The sequence below is a fragment of the Rhododendron vialii genome, chromosome 3a, assembly GCF_030253575.1.
Source record: "Rhododendron vialii isolate Sample 1 chromosome 3a, ASM3025357v1".
Taxonomy (NCBI): domain Eukaryota; kingdom Viridiplantae; phylum Streptophyta; class Magnoliopsida; order Ericales; family Ericaceae; genus Rhododendron; species Rhododendron vialii.
Window position 1 is genome coordinate 10,122,565 of NC_080559.1, and position 24,183 is coordinate 10,146,747.

Here is a 24,183-nt window from a genome sequence, read left to right on the forward strand (position 1 = left end):
ATTAAGATCTACCAAATAATATTCATATCAAATGTAAAATTCATTATCAATTTAAAAATATTACTTATTTTATTCAGTTAGAAACTTAGAATTAAACAATGAACTATTAAATCCAGATAAAAGGAATAAAAGATGGCTTGGACATAAACTAACCAAAATTATAATAATAATTATAAGAACCAAAATACCTTCTCTAAACCTAAATGGACCAACAGCGTAATTTACCACCAAAAATAAAACCCCAAAATATCTTTGCCAAGTGGCCCTCCCAACTGTCCACACAACGACTGTAAACTACCCGGAAGTACCCCTAGGTCGGCGGCCCCCTCTCTCTCTCACATGATCTTTTAACAGAGAGATACTTGTCCAGAGAGTGTTGCCGTAAATAGATAATTTACGGAGCTACACGATCTCACTTATTTGTGTTGATAATTAATGATTCGGATTTTAAATAAATTTTCTTGAGATTTCAAAAAAAAAAATTTAAAATTCGGACCGTCCAAAACTCTTTAGATACACGGGATTCACCTCCGTGAACATTTTTTTATGGCACACTCCGTAAAGGATTTTTTCTCCTTTTCTGTTTGGTACATAAGAGGGCGTAGGTTTTAAGAAACAAAAACACTTGACGCAGTAACTCGATGAACTCCAAAACTATCGTGGTCATTGCGCAAAGCCTTCGTCACTGTTTTTTCTCCTTTCAAAATGGCTTTCGCTTCTGAATCATGACTCTGAGTTTGCAATCTTAATTCTCGCACTCACAAGTTACAGTTGTTCGGAAAGTTTTCGAGAGACGCGCATGTGCCCAACATGTCTCTTTCTCTCTCCCCACATCAGCACCCATCTGGCCATCTCCCGCGTCCGTGAACAGAACTTGTCGCGTCCACCCCGCAACAGACAGCCGACACCACCGCCTTCCAAGATTTTTTTTACTCAAACACCTACCTGCTCGGCACAACCTATAAATCCCCCCCTCATGCCCCTTTCGTTTCCCCCATTTCTCTCATTCGTCTCTCTCTCTCTCTCTCTCTCTCTCTCTCCAAAAACCCAAAATCACTTCAGAAATCTGGGTTTCCATTTCCGTATCCGTAACCAAACAATGAGTCCTGATAAAGAGTCCTTCCTTCCACCATCAAAATCCCTCTCCTCTTCCTCTTCCTCTTCTGCGTCCTCCTCGTCTCGCCCGCCCGGGTCTGAGCCAGAAATTCAGACCCTGGTTGAGAACTCAGATTATACTTCGCCTCTATTATTAGAATCTGGGTTCTCAACAATCCAATCCGAAACGACGTCGTCATATTTTCCAATCCCTTCTCAGCCATACCCTTTGCCTATACACTTTGTTGGGCCATCATCTCCTTCTCCATCACCTTTCATCCCTCCTTTCAGGGACTTCGAGTCATACCCGGACCCGGATGAGCTTGAATTTGAAGTCCCTATCATAAATGTTCCATCTTTACCAAATGGAACCAATACTGGGGAAAACTTGGGCGTTCCCCAGCCGCTTGAACGTCTGCAGGGCACTCCGATACCGCCCTTCTTGTCCAAAACTTTCGACCTCGTCGATGACCCGAGTTTAGACCCGGTAATATCGTGGGGGAACACGGGTGGGAGCTTCGTCGTGTGGGACCCGGTGGAGTTCTCGAGGATCGTTCTTCCGAGGAATTTCAAGCACAACAATTTCTCGAGTTTTGTTCGCCAACTGAACACTTATGTGGGTATTCCATTAACACACAGCCTGTAAGGGCTGGTGTTAGTCTGTATGTAATTTCCTTCTTTGTTCTTTTTTGTGCAGAAGTAGAAGTAGTTTTAGTATGTAATTTTGTTGTAATTATTAATTCTTGTTGTTTTGTTCTTGTGTAATTATGTTTGTTTTGTAATCGACTCTAACGATGATCGATCGCCCGGGATTCAACACTTTGTTGGTAGTAATTGCAGTGTACCATGTATATATCACTTGATGAAAATTGGAGAAATGTTTGCTCTGTTCAAATAAATATGTTTGGAAAGGCAATGAATGATGCTTATGCTATCCATGTTGTTGTCATAAAATGCTTGGGATTTTCTTCTTGTCATAAGCTTGGTGCTTGGAAATAGGGATTCAGTCTCTTGAATTCTAGATGTATTGTCAGTTGCTAGCTCTTGTAGAATCTTGTTCATTGCTCATATAGCGAAGTCAATTAAGAGATTCTAGATGTATTGTCAGTTGCTAGCTGTTGTAGAATCTTGTTCATTGCTTGTATAGCAAAGTCGATTACTAAAGTTCAATGATAATAAGAATGGGGTTAAGGCTCTTCATTCATGAGACGGATACATAGAGCTGAGAAGATACTTATTTGTTCTTCTTATCGACCAAAATAACGATTTCCTCCTTCAAACATCTACTGGATTGATGATAGTCATCGTCGGCAGGTAGGATTTAAGATTAAATTGAAAAGTTCAATGTTGTTCATGTTGTCAAGTTCATAGCATCTCACTTTTACCGTTATGTGTTCAAGAATTGTGTAGCAGCTTACAGATAGCTATTCTAGTCCATCGCAGGTCCTCTCCGACTGCATGGAATTTGACGCCTTCAACTTGTGTTGTGTAACGATTCGTTAATCTTGTGAATTGGTTTTTTTTTCCTGCCCCATTCACTCTTGAATCCTTTTGGGTAAATTGTATTCAGGGATTTCGCAAGATAGACACTGATAAGTGGGAATTCGCGCATGAAAGTTTCTTGCGAGGGAAAAGACATCTGCTGAAGAGCATACAAAGGCGCAGGTCACCTCAAGGCCAGCCGAGTGGAACACAAGCCGTGTCTTCTGGAGAAGTAGGAAAAGCAGGAGTGGAAGGTGAGTTGGAGAGACTGAGGAGAGAGAGGAGTTTGATGATGCAGGAAGTTGTCGAATTGCAGCAGCAGCAGCGCGGTACAGTACAACACGTGGAAGCAGTGAACGAGAAGCTCCAAGCAGCAGAGCAGAGGCAAAAGCAGATGGTTTCGTTCTTGGCAAAGCTATTTCAAAATCCGGAGTTCTTAGCGCGTCTTCCCCGAAAGAAGGACCAAACAGCTCTTACTTCTCCAAGAACAATGAGGAAGTTTTTAAAACACCAGCAAAATGAACCTCTTAAACTGAAGTCATCCATGGAAGCCCAGTTTGAAAATTATAGACCTGACCTCACTTTAGTCCCCTCTTCTAAAGAGATTCTCGATTTTCTGTTTCAAGATACGGTAGGAAATCTTGATTTGGGTGCAGAAAGCATGCCATCTCAAAGTGAGAGTATTGAACCAGAGCCTACTACAGAGGGGCTTTCAGGCCTTGGACCTGAAGACCCTCTTTTCAAAGGAAAGAGTGTAGTGGTTCCACAAGAAGCGATCCCTCCTGAATATTTCGTATCATTTCCAGAAGACTTGGGAAAGGAAAAGAATTTGGCGGAGTTCTTTTCTCCAGGAATCGAAGGTATGGAAAAGCAAGAGGACATATGGAGCATGGGTTTTGAAGGGGGTGTTGGTGTGTCTAGTTCTAGCGATGAGTTATGGGCTAATATTGGCAACTATGACATGCCAGAATTGGGAGTAACAAGCAGTTTATCTGATATTTGGGATTTAGGTTTTCCGCAGGCAGGTGGAAACTCAGGGGTTGAGAAGCTTCCAGGTGATGAATCTCAGTTTGACGAGCCTGATCAGCAAAAAGATGAGAGTCTGAAACAAACGGAGCCTTAGGGCTCCATCCTCTTTAGGCTGCTTCGGCCCTTGTGGATCCTGGCCCTAGTTATTACTTTCTAGGATAAAGGGTTTTTGACTTTGAACGTTCCATTTTTAAATATATTGATTGGATTGGATTGGATTGGATTGCCATCTTCCATTCGGTTTAGATTCATTTTTCTACATTTTCTTCATTGCCAAACTGGTTACATTTACCTGTTCAATGGTATGGCTCTAATGTTGTATGTTTTGGTGAATGTGGTGTTTTATGAGCTATTGCTCCAGCTGCAGCTTTTCTCACTAACAAATATGGAGTAATTAAGTTATGAACTCTGCAGGTTTGCGTGGTTTGGGAATTGGGATCCTACTGCATGCTTCAACGTGGCTTTGGTTCACGCTCTTTATAGGCATTTCCTGGTACGATGGTCCTATTACATATCTTTTGTTTTTATGTTTTTTTACTCGGCATATTGCAATATCATTCATTGGCTGGCGTACACACTCATTGTTTTCCCTATGCGTAGTTCTCTTCTTAAGATTTCGTATTAGTTGGTGGCAAGTGCAAACTGAACTTCTACCATTTTGTGTCTGTAGGATGCCTAGAGTCAGTAATAGAACTACAGCTGCTCTTTTCATTTACAGATCTACATCTGATTTTCCTTCTGTTATCATGTTAGAAATATACTCCACTAGCGTGTTTTCATCAACACATCAACAATGTGCTTTCGTTTTTCCGTCTGTTATTCAGTGATGTGTCTAAAACTTTCTTTAATTTCTTCTACTTCTCTTTTGTGCTTGAAGAGTTTACATCATAGCATAGCTGCTAGGACTTTTTACTTGAAGGAGCCGTCTTGTTCAAATTTGGTGCCCTTTAGTTTGTAGAAGGCAGCTTTCATTCATTTTCGGGCTCATCCTAACAGAGTGCTTCCTGTCATGTCCGCATGGATTTTCCTGGACCCTAGCTAGCTCTCGAAAAGATCAGTTTCTAACAATAAATCACAGCGATGGAAATACCCCATTCGTCCATTCTAAATTAAGATCATTCCGTATAGTTCTTTAGGGCTGAATCTGTGATTGATTTGAATAATAATGTTCAGGTTGAGGTCCTATCGTTAAAATTGTGGTGTTGTTTCCGTTTGATTTACTATTCGGGTATTTTCTTGACGGCGCACAAGTTAAATTGAACGTTTCTCTTTTGGGGTGGATATAAAAAAGGTCCAATGCTCTGTAGTTGCAACGCCCCTAATTATAGAATTAGTTAAACCAAAAAAAGAAGAAGAAAGAAAATAGAGGTGGTATTATGCATGGGTGTGTATAGATGGCAAAATGTGGGCTTTTATAAGGGGGGGAAAAATTGAGGTGTACCCATATGTCTTAAAGAGCATGTGCTCCTGTCATCTGTATTAATATGAGAAAAATAAAACAAATTAAGTTCTATTTATAAAGGGAGGTCTCGTGATGTATTAGAAGAAGAAATAGGTGAGTTTCAAGATAAAGAAAATGAGAAAAACACTTTAGTCTTCATGGACAGCCTTTCGGCTTTGAGGAATGCTTGATAATATTGATAGTGAGCATGAGAATCAATCGGTCGTATTGAATCTCAGAACGTGCAACAACTATCACTATCTTAAGGTACCGGGTAGTGTGCAATACATTTCTAGCTGAATCTCTTTGCGAGTATTCTTTGATTCTCTCATATTTGTACTCATTTGATCTCTATGCTTATTGACTCGATTATTGTCACTTCTTTTATCGTGACATAAATGAAATATTTTGTTGAAAGCCATGGAACAGATTTGTAAATGTGCAAGTCCACCGGGTCACAGAGTTATGAAAGATATACGATTGACTACCCTACGGGGAGTCCAAAATATTTATGGGGCCCATGTGCCCCATATAGAGTTTAGACCTAGATGGTGCTTGGCATGTTGCCGAGTATGAGGCTACAAATGAAAGTGATCCTAATTGATTTGTTATCCTCGTTCATTGAGCATAATCTTATTGCTAGTCTTGTTAATTGTCCTCGTATTGCATATACTACCCGGCCTTTTATTTTTTTCAGGTGCAGAGAAAGTTAGTGGGAACCCGAGTTGGAGTATTGAAAGACTCAAGTTTAGAGATTGCGTAGAAAATCTGTAACATTTTGGAGGTTTTTAGGCCCACCATGTATATTTGTCTTGAGGACTTGTAATTATTGGAGATGTAATTATTTTGAGGCAAATGTAAAAATTCGGATCGTCACAGTAGTCTTGCAATAGTCAGCTTCAATCTCCAACTGCTTTTGTTTGTTGCAAATTTTAATGACTTGTTAACTCTCCGCTCACAGCCACCTGAGGATTTCGAGAAGCAGATCCTGGATGCCGAAGGCCTTGGGGTGATCTTGGCGGGGAGGAGGCATGGGCTCTGAATTCCGAACCCTAACTTGCTTGTTGCTAGCCAAGTACACTCGCACTAGAAAAAGGCAACACCCTTAGGGGGAGAGGTGTGCTCAATTCCTACATGTTCATTTGATAACATTTTCAGCTTGTTCTTTTTTCCTCCATTTTCCGACGTTTCAGTCTCAGTACTTTTCCGACAGCATCGGTCAAACAAGTCTCCCTGTGTTTCTCTCAGTGCAGGCGAACCAGAGGAGCAGTCCCCACAAGTCATTCTCATCTAGTTTCTGCCATTCAGGAAATTCGACTCATCCCTTCCCAAATGTGATTGATTTTCACCACACGGTCATGTACATTTATTGGAAAGAACCCCCGAAATGATTTTGTTCCTGGCATGTCTTTTCACTCCAGCAACGCTCAATCGATATGATAATTGTTAAATTTTTTGGCAATTAAAGTTGTCGAAGCTGTGGTGTTCAAATGTGGGAAACATTTCGGTGCTGAAACAGTGTTATTTTTATAAGGAGTATGTTCAAATTAATATACCGCGCAAAAAGTCTGCGACGTTTTCTCCTACAGTGGAAACACGGAAACGGCAGCAGCAACTAGGAAACTTGAAATACTGCAAATAATTGGCTGAATACTCACAAGTATTTATTCTGATTTCATTAAGAAACAGGATAGGAGGGGGGGGAAAGAGGTGAATTGAATCTTGCTTCCAGATTACTCATTAGAAAGAGGGTACAACTAGCACACAAGACAGCACCAGCCCAGGTTTCATCGCAGTTTGGACTAATGCAAAGCCACTTACACCCACTCTTCAATATTCAGTGCATTAAGAGTGTGTGTATGCGTGCGCGCGCATGTGTGTGTGTGTGTGTGTGTGTGTGTGTGTGTGGGGGGGGGGGGGGGAGAGAGAGAGAGAGAGAGAGCTCTGCGCTAATTCATTAACCTTTTCAATGAGGGTAATATAATGGACGGGCTATGAACACTCATTCCAGGAATGTGTCATCCATGTTGCCTCTCCTAGTCTAAGCTGACCTCTGTTACAATAAAGCATAATGTCAAAACTATGGGCAAACAGATCACGCCTGCTGGCATTTGATCATAAAATTGCGAACGGAATCATTTTTCTTGAGAAGACCAAGTATGGAAATGAGGATAGTAATCTCCTGAAGAGCAACAGCAGCTTCTTGGATTGAATGACAAATAACTATTCTCTAGGCAAATGAACATGTACAAAATGGGTCCTGCATGAGATCATGATAACAAGTAGGATTGTCAAACATACACAAATTCCTGTGGGAAAAGAGAGAAGAGGACCAGTTAAACAGCAGAAAATTGCAGATCTAAGAGGCAAAAATTTACCATTTATTGCAATCCTTAAAGAACACCTAAATTCAACCAGTTTTACACCAATGCAATTACCAAGAGGCATTCCCCTGGCCGATCAAAAAACAAAGTGGCATTCCCCTACTATCCATGTTTTTATTTCACAGACCGATTCCAACCTTGATTTGATTTTAGCAGCCATGAATGCATGTGATTTGTGATTTCCACAGACACTAATGTGATGCTAATGACTGCATCATATCATTGTGACAAAAATTCCATTTTGGTCCTATTATGACAGATAATCACAAATACCAACTCAGGAAAAACGATGGGGAAAAGGGAAGAAGAGTTTAGTAGGAAGTTTTTTATTTATTAAATGTTATAGACAGCATTAAAAAGCAAAGATAAATTACCAGGCATATACAAGTGTTTGGCTTTGGGAAGCCGTTATACCACCCAGCTGAATGTACTTGGCAGCTAAGTATCAGTAATCAGTTTGAGGTTTACCGAAATTGAAAAAACTATTTGAAAGTGTAATAATCATCAAAAGCTGCAGTTTTCCAGATGGACACACCTGAGATTATCCGAGCAGCATTTCTGACCAAAAATCGGATCATCGAAAGAATGAAATTTATGTGCATCAACTAGATTTTTCTTCATGTGAGTAAGTCCATTTCTGCACGAACTGGTTGAGTTGTTGGAGGTTTAATCAAAGGCCTTAAGGTTTCCATGATACCGGAAAAGGACGGACGTTTCAAGGGCTCACTGCAGAGCAACAAAAACTTGTTTAAAGAAAATTTACACTGCATTGGAGGGTACTACATGAAATGAAAATTTCAGCTCACTTCGCCCAGCAAGCTTCAATTAAGGCTGCTACTTGAGGATTTAAACTGCGCGGAATATCAAGCCTCTTGCCCTTAAAACCAACAGCAGCTACAACCTAAAGACAGCATTCATTGAGATTATCTCCTGAATTAGGTTTACTAGAATCGTATGCTTACATGAGTCTGCAAGCTGAAGTCTAAACCAACCAGTGAAGAGAATGAAATTATACAACGAAAAGACTGTAGTGCAACTATTTTCAGAGATGTGGCCCAAGTCGGAGACCTCTCTATAAAGTGCTTGTTGCACAAAAGAAGAAGAAAAAAAAAGAAGAAAATTTCCATATTCTAATCAATAAAGCTCCATATAAAGCCCCCAGTCCACCTACAAACTATTTATGATCTCAAGCCGCTGTTTGTCTTCTTTCTTGTTTTGACAACTAGCAACAGTTTGGTGTTAAGACTCAAGCGAGCTTAAATGCTACAGCCTTTTGTGGGAGAAAGCAGTCATATGTTGACAATTGGGAATGTATTTGACCAGGATGGAGAACTTTCAACCTTCGTAAGTTTTGGTTTGAGGTGTTTCCCAGTCAACTCAGATTCATCTCCAGTCTATTGCATAGATGCTGGTTAACACTATTTTCCTATTCCCAATTCCGAAACTCCTCAACACAGGCTTACATAGTTTCACTAATATCAATAAACCACACCACACAAACCTGTGCTGGATTTAAAGTACTCCATGGTTGTTGCAATGTTGCAAGTTCCCACAATATCACGCCAAAGCTGTATACATCTGATTTTTCATTTGATTGTTCATCACGAAGAACTTCTGGTGCCATCCATTCAGGCTATTAAAATAAAACAAAGAAGAGTATTTTATTTAGTGAAAGATGTGACCCACACCATCTATGGCTGACAAGTTGGAGTAATCATGTGATCAGATCTGGATAAAACATACAGTTCCTGCGGCTGACTTTGAGGAAAGAAATGTGTTTGCTTTTAAGCGGGAAAGACCAAAATCACAGACCTGAGTGAACAAATAGACAAGAACTTAGTCTAAATGCTTAAGCATAAAAGCAACATCCAACAAAGAACAAAAATGGAACTAGATTACAAATTAGCATATCTACAGTGTGCATGCATTTTACGCAGTTCAGTACATAAATCAGAATAAAAATCGTTTTGTCAAGTATACTGCAATATAATACCATTTCTAACTGGAAACGTATAAGAGCAAATTAATAAAAAGGTATTACCACCACCTAACAGAACAGACTTTCATTTAAAACATTAAAGAAACTAAGCATGGAAATCCGTTGCAGACAAATACCGATTTTCAATGTAATAACAAAAGATCTCGTCTCGTTTTCTTTACCTTATCTATGATGCAAGAAAGAATGGACTTATACAAGGGCATTACTAAATTGGTAGCGGTCAAGACTGTGGTCCGGCCGAAAAATGTCAGCCAAGGTTACCTCCTCACCCTATGATGAAATGTGCCTTTTGGTTTCGGGAACGTAGAATGGAAGAGAAATTCAAATGTTAGAACATTCACAATAGTAGGAACTAAGAATACAGCATGCCAGAAACTACACAACATGGTGAATACGAAAACAGCAATATCTGCAGAGGCTAGAAAAAAAATGACCACCACTCAGTACCTAGGGCCTAGAATTACATTGATCACTAGACCTCGTAAATACAACCAATGCTTTAATTTGTAAACATGAATAACACCCTGAGATGATATTAGAATGTTGTGATTCCAAAAATGCAACCATCAGTGAAACGATCTCCATCATTATTCAATAGAGCCTACGAGTACCAGCATACTAGCTTGGTGAAGTGTACTAGAACAACATTGATGTGGAAAAGCAGCACTGAAGATTAGTACAAAGTTCATACATCTGCACGTATGACTATAACGTTGGGAACAAACAAGGCACACAAAAAAAGGCGAAATTCAGAAAGGTTAAAAGTCCTTTTCCTGCGGATTCAATGTCATAGTGATAACCAGGAACTCAACAATGAATCTTTTAGCATGCAAAGTTGCACTTCTTTTAAGTCTTTTAACACAGGAAGTTCATCCTCAAAATCCACGGTTAAGAATTAAAGAGTTGTATAACTGAAAAACTTATATCCTAAATGTTGCCCAATAAACAAACTTTGCTTTGTACTGCATTATCTCCATTCTAACATTCAAGTCAGCATTCTTCAACACAGCATGGTCAATAAAATGATCTAGAGATGGTCTACTAAATCAAAACAAAGAACAAACGCTAAGCGAAGTAAAATCTATTTCTAATTACCAAAATTCCAAATTCAATGTCGATAAAATTGAAAGTGAGCCTTAATTTAAATAACTTAGAGAAAATTAATCATCAAGACAGACTGGAAGTATCTCCTATTCTCACGGAATTCCTTATTCTCACCTTCACTGTATACTTTCTGTCAACCAAAAGATTTGGAGACTTCAAATCTCGATGAACAATAGGAGGATTGCGGTTATGAAGATAATTCATTCCCTTTGCCTGAAAAAACCAAGCGGTTAACGATTAAGCCAGAATTCCAGAAGCCAATTAAGAAGAGAACATGGAAGGACAGGAAAAAAATGCCCAAAGCTGAAAGGCCTTTTATCAGTATGATGAAATCATGAGACAGCAAGATGGGTAAGCAAAGATACAACAACACAGCTTTCGAAACTTAAGTTCATACCACGTCATAAGCCATACTTAACCTACGCTTCTCATCCAACACTTCCCTTGCGCCAGGTTTATGCAAAAGTCTATACAAGCTGCCTCTGCAGTTCAAAGACACAACTGCAGTCAGTTAACTACTCAGAAGAATGCTCTTGACAATATCTAATTACCATAATGATGTTAAGGAAACTACAAGAGACAGTACAAACCTTGATAGATATTCTGTAACTATGGACAAGTTTGGGGGCTGAGTAACAGCACCCATAAGAAGAACAATATTTGGGTGCCGCAATCGTTGCATGATTGCAACCTAAAAACATAAGTAGTGAAGTTAGAAAGTACCAATAAATGACCATCAATATTTAACATAAGCCATTAACCTGATATTTCTCAATGTCAGAGCCAGTTCATCCAGAAAAAAGATGATCCTTACCTCCCTTAAAAATTCCCTGATGCGCTCTGGATGAAAGTCTTGATCCATAAGAATCTTCACAGCAACTTCCTGGAAGACATAAGATTTCATATAGCATATGAGCGAATGATGCCACCAAAACAACGCTAATCCCTTAAAACTAGCAAAAATTACGTCACCAAGAAACTAAATAAAGCCGTTCAAAAAAAAATTGAAACTAAACAAAGAGAACCTAAAGAAGAGTGATAACAAAAGAAAACTTCTCAAAACATTAAAAAGCAACCAGAAGGAAAAGATTTCCACCTTATGTGATGGAGATTGCTACAAAATCAACAGAAAAATAAAATAGGCAAGTGGGATACTTTCCCAGAAACTACTTGAAAAAACTCTTGTTGACGATTCAACTCAAAACTAAATGACAAGAGGGGATTGGGCGCTGAGGCTCGTACACTAATCTGCGAGGGGATAATTTCTTCACGGGGCAGTGTGGCCCCCAAACTTGCACGTGCAGGGTAAACAAATGTTTCATAATATGGCCAATGATATAGAGTTTACAACAAAACAAAGTAGCACAAACAAGGGGGAATCAATTCCAAAAGAAATCAAGAGTCTTATCCAAAAGCCTTTGAAAGCCTACTCTGAGAACCTGTAAAATCACTAATTGTCCCAAAAGCTTACGTCGTTAAGAAATGGGCCCTAGATCATACATCATATCCATTAGATTGTTAACCACCAACTCATCTAAAAGCTTAGGCTGTCAGAGAGAGGGGCAACTTTATCATTTATATTCTCAACATGCCCCCTCACATGTAGCCAAGCTCTCCTGCACAAGCGGGCTAAGCACGTGTAAATTTTAATCATTAGGTGGCCGGTGAGGTTCGAATACACAATCTATTGCCTAATACCATATTAGATTGTTAACCACCAACTCAACTAAAAGCTTAAGTTGTTGGAGAGAGGGGCAACTTTATTATTTATACTCTCAACAATATCCAACACCGGCCGTGCAACATCCACATAGAGCGAAACAGAATGCAAAGGGGAGAAGCACAATGCAAACAGAGAGACTTGAGAACCCAAGACCTCCTAGAATCAACGTTCCCACACTAAGTTAAAGCATCCAACCCAAACCAAAGGGCAATGAGTGTACAAGTAGCCCAGGTTCACATTAGCTTAGGAGGTGATAATTAACTGCCACATACTGCTGGGCAAGCTCTAACAACTCGAATCATAATAAGCAACAACTTGATGCTACCTACGAACCATGCTATAGCATACAACCTTGTAACCACAAAAAAGAACTCTTCACAATCATCAAACTATACGAATTTCAAAAGAGTCAATGGTTTCACTATATGCAAGCTACCTTTTGGAGTTTCCACAGACTAAAGGTCAATTTAACAAACAAGATAGGATAATAGCAACAATAATACAAGTTTCAACTATGTCCAAATGAAACTCAAAGCACTTCAAACACTAAAAGTTGCATTGATGTCCACAATTTATGCTATTCTTGTGTATCAATGAAACAAGCCTCCTCTCACAAGGCAAAAAAGAATAACAGGGTCACACAGCACAGATGAGCTGCGCAGATGTAATCAGCTGCCATCAATACTATGGCTTTACTATTAGAGGTTGTCACCATCGCTAATGAATGAGTTTTCATGACGCCTTAAAACCAAAAGCCCAAATAGGTTCTGCACATTAGCACTGGTTAAGATATATAGTTGTACAACAACAATAACTGCATTACTCCAATTTTAAATGTCAGAGCATAAAAGTGTCCAATAGTAATCGAGTGCAGATATGGATTACTTACCGAGCCATGCCAATCAGCACGATGGACTGTACCAAAAGAACCTGAAAAAATTCACCAAGTTACTTCGTCTAAATTGGTCTAGATACAGTCTTATACAAGGTAACAAGAAAAATTGCACTTCGTATTAAAATTTCCAACTCAAAATCAATTGGCAATGAGAAGAGAGGCAGCCCACTTCCCAACCCATCCAATAGTTACAGAGGTAATAGTAAACTGATATGGAAAAGCTCTGTACACTCCACTGCACATTCAACCACTAACTCACACGTGAAGAGGGAGATAAATCATCCAAAACATATGATGAAAACGAAACAAAGTGTGCTAATTTGCACAAACAAAGGGGGAACCAATCTAAAGTCTTGTACAAACGCCTCCCCGAATCTAGCTCTGGCAAGTGACACTATGTTATAGCATCCAACTCAAAATCAATTGGCAATGAGCAAAGATGCCGCCCAAGCTCATATACCAGTTTTGGAGCGATAATTAGCTAGTGCGAGAGTAGCTCCAAACACTTTGCAAAACTAAGAAAGGTACAAATCATACTAATTAAGAAATACACCACCGTTACGAATCTAATGATCGTCCAACCACAAGTAAATACCTGATCCAATTCTCTCTTTCAGAACGAGGTCACTCCATGGGATGTACTAGGTCAGGAGTGGTAATTAACTAACTTGAGACAATATCCAAACTCTTGCAACACTAGGAAAAGTCACATGGTCGTACTAATTTACGAAGTACACAATGTAAGGAATATAACAATCCTTCAACCAGGGAAAAAATACCTGATCCAATTCTCTCCTTCAGAACGAGATCACTCCATGGAATGTCCAAATCTTCCCCTTCAAAGGAAAAGTTATTACATGGTTTACTTGGAACCGCTTGACCAACAGCTGGGAAATGCTTCTGAGCGACTGGATCTTTGACCATGTTTGTGCGAGGATTACATGATTCAAACAGCTGCTCCCTATCAAGAATTTCATTGCTGTCGCTCGAACTAGGCACAGCTCTGTTTATATCCATGCACTGTCTACCAGCATTGCCGTCAACAATAATACCTGCGAGAGTGATTTTGTAACCTCGTAACTCAGAAAGCAACATCGGTTGGATGATCATTGAAACTAACTTTTCCTGTTCCCAAGCATCACACTTTGCTTTCACATGCAATCAATTTCAACCTTTTAGTAAAATAGAAGGAACAGGCAAAAACTCGTTACATAGGTATCAAACAAGGCATAGAAACCACATTTAAACTCATACATTCTTCTTTACATTACTCAATAAGTTCGAGGGTCCAACAAAAAAAACTTTTTCCATGGATGTGGAAAAATGGCCTGGTGATTCTAAAGGGCATGTTTGCTTCAAGTTTGTGACGAGATAGCTATTCTTGTATGGACTGGGTTAGTATTCACAACCTTGGGCCGAAGCTCAGCTTGACTCTGCTTGTTTAGGTAGTTAAAAATAACTTGTAACATCTCTTTTACTTGCACCTATCAAAGATTAAATGTAAAGTTAATGCATAGCCATGAAAACTTGATAGAATTACAAAGTGGGCACATGTTTATAAACCAATAAGCTGATCAAGGGCCTTCCAGGCCAATTTTGTTCATCCGAAAGAAGCCACTGTTCAGCTCATTTGATCAGCAAACGAGCCTCGTACTGAGCTGATTCAAGACTCTTTTCATTACCGACTTCTGCCCTCTCAGTCGGACTGACTGTCCTTTCCTTTCAAGTGTCAAGAGATTGCTAGGTTCACAATTTCCCCTTACCATCTATAGGAACTCAACAACGACAGAGGACCATTTATCCAGCTGCGCCTAAAAACAGTAACCGCACTAGACCCATTCAGTTTCTTGACAAAGAAAAAGAAAACTACAAAACACAAAGAATAAGAATGATCTTTTTGATGGAAGCTGGAAAGAACTAGACCAAACTGAAAATTCCACGAAGGGGGAGGGAGGCAGGAGGGTAAAGTAACCTTATGCCAGATTAAGGTGAGAGCCCAGAATCACCTCATGCCTACACTTAACAAATAATCCATCCCACCCTGAGAAATAGATAAGCATATATTAAAGGAGTAACTCACAGTAATCTATATTTTCTTCTTTCTGTCATCCATGGGTATTTATATTAACTTCTCTTTTCGGACAGAGGTGTTGGTTATATTTTAATAGAGATACAATTTCACAAGAAAAAGGCAAAAACAAGGGTTCCTTAGTAGGGGGTAGGATGCAGCAACCAGTTTGGGAGCAAAAAAATCTCATACAAATTTATTTGGTAAATAAAACTAATAGATATCAAAGAGATGAAAGATAAAGGAACTAACAGCTGCATGTCCCTCCAGCACAGAAAAAAAATGGGGAGTAATACATACAAAATATGAGACATCCACCTACTCAATACCCAATTCTAGGGTTTCCTTAACCTTTTTTCCAAAAAGTATAGGCTTTTCTCAACTTTCCATCAATCAACAGAAAAAGAAAATCCATATTTGGCCAAGTTGGACGGCATGTCTGCCTCCGAACACAACTTTCAGATTACAGAGTTCAATGTGTCGGACTCATCATTTCATTGGTCAAAAACAATGCCGATATCCATTGTTTTCCCAAAAGTACACCTAGTAGTAATTATCCTTGTCCACATATTTCCTATACATAAACAAATAGACAACACATGCAAAACCATTCTTATCAACTGAAAAACTAGTATCCTTTGGAATTAATTCATTTTGAACTTTAAAAAGTTACAAACTTGGATACATAGGTTTGCAGATAACATAAACAAGCATTGAAACAGTAGTAATGTCATCACAACAACTTGATAATATCACTAGAGAAGAAAAATAAATAAATCGCATTCAACGAGTGCCCATCAATGAATGGCATCAGTTATAGTTGTAGCAAAGCTAGTAAAGAGTTTCCATCACACTAATCCTGCGCAAAATGTCCATTGTCCAACTATAGGGCAAAGGGCACGTATGAGAATTGAAACAAAGAGTTAAACTTAAAAGCAGCTCTTAAAACCAAAACATCCTCAACGGTTACACATACAGTTCATAGATCAGATTTTTCAGAAAGGAAAAAAGGAAGTGCTACAGCACACAAACAAAGCACCTGAACACAATAAGAAAGAGGTCAGTTGTTTGAAACACATGTTCAAACACCAAGGAGATCACCTGTGGAAGAGTCCTCGAACACAATATTAAGCGATTCAAAGTCTGAGAAATATTGTTTGGCCAGTGACCTGAAATCAACCGGCGGTTCAACTTGTCTGAATCTGGGGAAGCACAATGGTGAAGAAATCGAGATGGAAGATGGACCATTTAACAAGGAATCAGGTTCACACAATAGTCCTGGCTTCCCCACTAAATCAACTAAATACTCTCTGCAATGATGCATAGAAAGGTTAGTGCCAGATTTTAAGACCAATGTAGGAGGCATTCAACAAAGATTGCAAATACAAACAATTGAAAAAAAGAATGTGCATACAAGGGATAGACAGTGTTCTAAAAGGCGGCCAGGTGGGCCATGATTTTCCCCTAGGCGGTTTGTTTAGGCGCTCGGGAGGCTAGGCGGAGCTTGGCGGCTGCCTAGGGTCTGGACTCTCAAAAAGTATAAAAACTTAATTGCAAGGTGGCGCTAGGCGGTGGGTCGCCGCCCGACTAGCGCCTAACGCCTTTTAGAACACTGGGGATAGATTACGATAGAGTAGACATTAATGCATTTGATTAAAGCGTGTTCATGTTTTTTATAAATTATAATCCTTCTTCTATCTTTTGTGGTTGGAGGAGGGAAAGTCACTAATGAGAAAAGTCCAATTACATGAGCACGAGATTCATTTTTGCAAGCATCAAAACAAACAACGTATTCACCATTTCACATTCCAAACTTAAATTCTCAATCAATAATTTCTCAAGGAACTCAAAGTAGTGTAAAATGAAATGAAATGAAATTAGAAACTACATCTTGATGACTTCATTATTCACATCTAGCCTCTAACCATTTTGATGAAACCATTTGTCCCAAAGAAGAAAGAAGTTAAGTCTTCTAATGCAAGGTGCTGGAATAATTGGAAAATAATTCAAATAATTTTAAGTGGAATCTCTGTTCTGATGCCACTCTGAAAATTTATATTTTTTTGCCACATATTGTGCCCTCTCTCCTTCAGATGAATTTGCATATTTGGCAAAGCCAAACTCTAGTTAAAAGTTAAGCCTATGTTTTCCCTGGGTAAATAGTAAACACATTTTCCACACAGAATATAACTTGAGTTGTTCCCAAATTTTGTTAAAGACAAAAATAACTGATGGTAAATGAAAGAATGACCACACATTATTGGTACTGGTCCATGAACTAAAAAGATGCTCTCCCCACAGTGAAGACGGATTCACGTAGCCAACCCAAATTGATTGGAATTAAGGCTCAGTTTGGTACGGTTCAAACAGAAATCCAACAATCACAGAATAGTGGCACAACTTTAGTGAATAAGCCAGAAGAAAAAATTGAACTAGTATCACACTAACAACCCAAGCAGCTTCGTTAACTGTAGAAAATCTACACAAATAGACCGCTTATGTGAAAACGTGGGTGGAGGAGGGTATAGGGCCGGAGGGACCCTTGGTCCCCTCCACTTCTATAAAAACGTTTTTTTACAGTTCGACTTGTGGTGGACAATTAGACCTACAAGTTCAGTGCGTTTCTAATACTTGTGAGTTACAACATGTGAAGGATGGCCAATCTTTTCAACGATGCACAATCTGTTTATGTACTTGAACCAAAATCGAGAATGATGTATCGCATCCTGCTACTATTTGAAGGATGGCAAATATTGGTGGTTGATTTTCTTTAACAAAGAAATAGTAAGGATTCAGGAATAGGAAACGATCATTGATCAAAATTTTACTCCTCTTAACTTGGGCCCCCTTGAAATCCAAAACCTAGCTCCACCGCTCTGTGAAAGCTGTCTTAGCAGGCCCAAAAAAAAGGCATGCGTGATTATGTAGGTTTAGGATTTCATATTTGCACGTGATTGAAATGAAAATCCATATGTACGGAAAAGTATCTCATTATGAGTACCTGTCAACACCAAAGCGAACAAGACAAGAGGCAGCAGCATCTGTCGTACAATATTTGCACCCCTTGGCAACTCGGCATGGTAAATCAATTGTGTCAGCTAGCACCTGCATAAATAAATAGTTGGAAATATAGGCTGCCACTGATTTTGCACGAACACCCTTTAGAGTTACCAGGAAAAAATCCTCTCAAATTTAAATCCTATGAATCAAAGAAAATGGAAGGCAAGGAGGGGGGTGTTGAAGGCAAGTGTTCATTAAGTACTCACCAAAATAAAAACAAAACTGATCCAACAAAGCAAAAAGAAAGTAGTACCGACAAAAGCAATGCATATATATTCAATTTAATCAGAGACAGCAAAACTCTCTCTTATGGAAGTGAATTCAAATAATTTCAACAATCAAACTGATGTCTTAATAGGGTATTTGAAACATACCTTGAATAGCAAAGCACGGTGTCTGCAAAGACCCACAGAAAGGTTACCAATTGGAAGCACAACAGATCCTAAGCATTCCTTAAGATCATCACTGCCCTCCTTCCAGACCGAGACAAAGTCGTCTTCTCCCATGGAAGCTTCGTCCCTTTATTGATAGAAATAAAAGTTCATGAGAGAAAAATGCAGGTTTAATTACAAATTACCCCCTCAAACTATCACCTTTTTTTCATTTTACCCCCTTCATCAAAAAAAAAAAACCTTACACCTTGCCCCCTTGATCTATCAATGAGTATGGCTCAGCCCTTTCTTCCACTCTTCCGTCCGAATTTGAGCGTTAAACTCGTATGACATGCACATGTGGATAATTTATGACCAACATATCTTTCTCTGAGAGTCGCTATATATTAAAATATATGGCTTTTTCTTAATACGTTTATAAATTTCCTTTACTTCTTTTTTTAAGTACATTCATCCAATTCAAGGAACATACTTCTCTATGTTTATTTGCTCTGTGGAGCCTACTATGACTCTAATTTAATGATCCTGTCATTTGTAAATATTTCAAATATGAGTCGTAAAATGATTTTACACTATATATTGGTTAAGACGGACATTTCAAGCATAACTTATTCATATGTGCCTGTCATATCGGAATCTAACGCTCAAATTAGGACTGAAGAGAGGGCTAAGTGATACTAAATGATAGATTGATGGGGCAAAGTGAAGGGTTTTTTAGATGAAGGGGGTAAAGTGAAAAGGGTGAATTAAGGGGGTAATTTGTACTTATAATTTGTACTTAACCCAAAAATGTATGACAGAAATAGACAGCTCTAGGAGTCTGTTGACAGGCTATGACAAAAACTCACCCCATGCGACTGCAAACGATCTTTGCAAGATGTTCAATAACTTCCTCTGTAGTGATGCAATTGCGCGAGACGCTCTCAATCCTGTTTTGTAAATCTTTTAAGCTATGATCACTACGTCGATCAATCAAAATTACTTCAATTGAAGAATCCATTCCAGGAACAATGGCCTTTAGGGATTCAATTGATGGAATGCGACCATTCTCTTGCAGATCATTGCATACAGTCCACACATATGGATCCATCCCATGAATTAAATAAAAACCATCCGGAATTCTGTCGAAGTATGACAGGCAGCCATTCACCTGATGTGTATTAATTTAAAAGCAGGATTAATGCACATAGTTTGCATTACTTCATAACAGCAGTTAAGGCACACTAACTTTCAGAATACTTATGGAAATATATCGTTACAAACAGCAAAACAAAACAAAAAAAATTTGATAAGTACAAGCAGCAAAACAAAATGAACAAAGCATAAGAGAGGGTTCATTTGTTGGCCATTATCGAATACACCATTTAATTTACCAAGTTTTCAAAAAGAATTAGCAGATTCAAATGGTTAACCGATGAGTTGTTTTGTCATATGGAGCTGATATTACAAAAGAGTGTACTCAATTGAGCATTATACCTCTACATGGCTTCATTATGGGAACTATCCATCCCTCATAAACCCATGTAAGAGAAGTACATATAATCAAATCACAAACTGAAAAAGATCAAATATTTCTCCTCCAGTGGTCTAACAAATTTTGGGGATGTAGTAGCAGCATAGTGGATAAGTTCTCATTGTGTAACTATCAAAAGATCAACGTTTTATGTTGACATCTAGGTGTAGTGGTGTTTACAAAACAGTTACATACTAATGGGCTAATAACTTGTGCAGTTAAAGGCTTATAGGGAACCTTAAAATTTCTTTCCATTACTTTCTTCCATTTAACTCAAGACATTTTTTAAAATATGATATAGAAAGATAATTTTATCAACCAAACGTACATAACTTACCTAAATTCAAATTGCCGCTTAAAAGTCCCGATACAATGAGCAATTCAACAGACAAATACCCCGAAGGAGTTACTCGATATGTTGACAATACTGGTCTGAATAAAGCGAATAGAAACTATTTACATCAATTGCATTGCCAATAAAATAGCATAAAATTTCATTTGTTTATTTCCTTTCATTCAATGTAAGAAAGGCGCATTTCCATTGAACTTATATGAAATCCACTATATTCTTAATGAAATGAGGAATTCAACTGACATCTACCCTGTAGAAACCACACATGTTATGCAACTACATTCGACCCACACAAACAATAAAGAAACAAAACAAGCAACAAGCAAAGAGTATCCTGGTTGCTGAGATATTGTGGCAGTGATTCTGTTGCCAGTACTGTATGGAAGCTTTCGTTTGCAGCTTCAATCTATCATCTGTGGAGGGTGAGGAACAGTCGTATCTTCGCTCAGAAGAGATTGGATGATTCCACTATTATTAATAACATAGTGATGTTAGAGCTTGCTTGTTGTCTTGGAAGGAAGAGCCTGTAAATGAAACTAGTAAGAGGCTGTGTATAGAGCGGAATATTCATAGGACGACCTAGGTTAGGCCAACCAAGGAAGAATATTCACAGCAAATTAAGGGAACAATCCACATGCCCTAAGTTAACCAAGGAAGATCAGGCCAAAGGGCAAGAAATGAGAAGAAAGTGAAGAAGAAAGAGGACAAGGAAAATAGAGAGAAAGTGGATATATATCAAACGAAGACCAATCCGAAGATATGTTGAAATACGAAAGCTACATGAAGAAGAGTTTGTATTGTATAGGAGGAAGATGAGGATTTTGGTTGTGAGTCCAATAAAGACCATGTTTTAAAGGGATATGGAAGAGAAGAGGAGGAATTAACATTTGAGTCCATGACTTTGATATCTTACTACTCACAATATTATGCTTTATGGCCCATTTGGATGCGGGAAAAGAATTGAAGGCATTAGTTAATAAGGGGGGATAAGATAGTAGGGGGTATTAGTTAATAAGGGATGGCCCACATTGATGTGATGTTTATAGAGGGGGTATTAAATAGTAGGTTGTTTGGATGGTATTAGAGAATAGAGATTAAATAATACTTTGTTTGGATGGAGGATTAATAAGGGGTATAAGGAAGGGTGGATGATAGAAAAAGCTGTCAAATGACCCTATTGCCCTTGTGCAGTCCCTAAATTAATTATGCATTATGTTTTATATATAATTGCAAATTTAATTATTCTTTCACAATTTAAGCCGTAATATTTATTTCTACTAACAAATTAACGAATTTAGTATTATTATTAAACAAATTTTTTTAATAACATTCTGTTTTTTAAAAAAAATTAAGTGTTCCAAATTTCAATCCGTTTAAACGGGTGGAAAAATTTTAGGTTTTTGATCATTTTATCCTAAATGACCATAATTAAATTTTGACTCTATCGCTCTCGTTAATTAGCCCTAAAAAATATTTGATTCTACGACTTTCTTAGGGCTAATCAACGAGAGCCCTAGAGTCAAAATTTAATTATGATCATTTAGAATAAATTGATCAGAAAATTAAAATCTTTCCACCAGTTTAAACGGATTGAAATTTGGAATACTTAATTTTTTAACTATATTTTTTAATACATAAACTGTCTAAAGAGGTTGAAAAATTAAGTGTTCCAACTATCAATCCGTTTGAACGAGTGGAAAGATTTTAGTTTTCTGATCATTTTATCCTAAATAACCATAATTAAATTTTGACTCTATGGCTCCCGTTGATTAGCCCTAAGAGATATTTGATTCTACGACTTTTTTAGGGCTAATCAACGAGAGCCCTATAGTCAAAATTTAATTATGACCATTTAGGATAAAATGATTAAAAAACTAAAATCTTTCCACCTATTCAAACAGATTGAAATTTGGAACACTTAAATTTTTTAACCACATTTTTTAAAAATTTGGAACACTTCATCTTCCTTCTCTCCGATTTTCTGTTCTTCTTCTTCTTCTTTTTGTTTTCCTGCTAAATCAAAAAACCCAGCAAATAGGAGGTTGGGGAAGGGGGATAAGGAGGGGTGAAATTGTCCAATTTCAAGAGGGATTGGGGGTATAACTTAATAACACCTCAAACCCCATCCATAACTAATACCCCCGCATGCCCCCTTGGCCGGTATTACCCGGTATTACAAAAAGGGCCGACGAAATAACACCGGCAGCCATTTGGCTTCCCAAACAAGGGCTTAGCCCTGGGCCCGCGTCCTTACAAGGGGGCATAACTAATGCCCCTTGCTAATACTCCATCCCCTTGCTAATACTCCATCCAAACGACCCCTTAAGTACTTCATTCCATCAATTTCGAACTCTGAACATTGAATTTCATATTTCCCTAATTACTGTAGTCTGTAACTACTTACTTTTTAGTTGATATTTTAGTCCTAATTCCATTCTGCCTAGTCTTTTATCAATTCGTACTCACACTTTGAAGGTGGAAAATATCTTTCAAAAATTAAAAAAACGAATAATATCTAGGTTTGCCCAGGCGCTAACTCCTTTTCCGTCCAACTAACACCAAGCAATGTTTAGAGCATTGATCACAGATTCACAGCAATCAGAATTACAAAGCTCAACTCTAACTCAGCCTCCATATCTACTCGAAAATTCATTGCATGTGCATCCGAAACTTAGAGCCAGTGAGAAACCCGCCTACCCCCCTCCCCCACAATCCCCACTGTAGGAGGCCTCTCCAATTACTGGTTAACAGAAAATAAAACACCCCTCACAAACATCCAAAACATTTATGACAATGATGTGTTTCCGTTAGGTTAGATTATTGGACAATAGGTTAATGTCAGTAGTCGAGTTGTTTCCACTGAATGGTATTTTATATGGGGTATATGTGAGGAGAATGACCAGCCTAAAAATCCGTAAAATATAAGTTTTAGTCCATTTAGTTCAGCGGAAACGCAGATGAGTACTAAGATGAGGAAATGGAAGTAAGAGCATGAAAAAATCTCACCCAAAACCGGTGCGAAATAGACTCCGCCGAAGGCAACGAACGCGAAGCTGATTCGTCCGGCACGGGATCCAAGAAGTTAGGATCGTCAGCGCACGTAGCCTCCGACGACAGCCGCAGCGCCAGCGCCAGCTGCAGCTGGTAACTCTCCTCCGTCTGCTGCGCCCAGCTCTTCGACGACGTCGACGCGGACCCCACGCCGCCGCCCGACAAATCCGCCGCCCTCGCCTTCGACCCGATCCTGAGCGAATCGTCGGGATCGAGCGCCGTCGTCTCGGTCGAAGGCAGGTAGTACTCGCCGGAGAGGGAGCTGTTGTCGCCGAAGCTGCTGCCGCTCGACTGCCTCTGCAAGCCGATCGAACCGATCCGGCCCGACTGGTTTCCGGCCATGCGGTGGTCGACCAGCTCCCAGTCGAATCCCCCTCCTCTCTCTCTCTTGCCCTTGCCGTCGCCCGACAAGGGCTGCTCGTCGGGTACCTGGCTCAGCAGGGTGTAGTTCGATCGCCTGGAAGGTATGTCCATGTCGACACGGTCGGGATAACGGAGAGTGCAATAAATCGTCTCACGCTGACATTGTTGTTTTGTGATCTTGACCTCTCTCGCTCTAGATTTTCTCTCACTGTGATTTCGCTTTCTCCTCTTT

The 24,183-nt window shown here is 39.0% G+C and overlaps 2 protein-coding genes and 1 long non-coding RNA gene across 5 annotated transcripts; 2 read left to right on the forward strand and 1 right to left on the reverse strand.

Moving 5' to 3' along the window:
• Positions 1–870: 870 nt before the first annotated feature.
• LOC131318387 (heat stress transcription factor A-3) lies at positions 871–5,955 on the forward strand. Of its 3 annotated transcripts, XR_009197685.1 has the most exons (4): positions 871–1,711; positions 2,666–3,908; positions 4,021–4,099; positions 5,745–5,955. XR_009197685.1 is itself a non-coding variant. In XM_058348095.1 (2 exons), the coding sequence occupies exons 1-2, from the start codon at positions 977–979 to the stop codon at positions 3,698–3,700; spliced, it is 1,770 nt and encodes a 589-aa protein (XP_058204078.1). In that variant the 5' UTR covers positions 871–976; the 3' UTR covers positions 3,701–5,027. The 3 variants fall into 3 exon arrangements, 1 of the variants encoding a protein (XP_058204078.1); XR_009197684.1 differs by having other exon boundaries at positions 2,666–4,099; XM_058348095.1 differs by lacking the exon at positions 5,745–5,955 and having other exon boundaries at positions 2,666–5,027.
• Positions 5,956–6,643: 688 nt separating this feature from the next.
• LOC131318389 (uncharacterized) lies at positions 6,644–7,519 on the forward strand. The gene is made up of 2 exons (XR_009197687.1): positions 6,644–6,910; positions 6,974–7,519. It is a non-coding gene; the product is annotated as an uncharacterized LOC131318389 (long non-coding RNA).
• Positions 6,993–24,183, reverse strand: LOC131318388 (serine/threonine-protein kinase CTR1). The gene is made up of 16 exons (XM_058348096.1): positions 23,544–24,183; positions 19,521–19,822; positions 18,655–18,799; positions 18,222–18,325; positions 16,322–16,530; positions 13,932–14,204; positions 13,147–13,187; positions 11,349–11,417; positions 11,125–11,225; positions 10,932–11,016; positions 10,649–10,747; positions 9,175–9,243; positions 8,933–9,064; positions 8,238–8,332; positions 7,967–8,157; positions 6,993–7,307 (listed from the first exon to the last, which is right to left on the reverse strand). The coding sequence occupies exons 1-15, from the start codon at positions 24,060–24,062 to the stop codon at positions 8,049–8,051; spliced, it is 2,352 nt and encodes a 783-aa protein (XP_058204079.1). The 5' UTR covers positions 24,063–24,183; the 3' UTR covers positions 6,993–7,307; positions 7,967–8,048.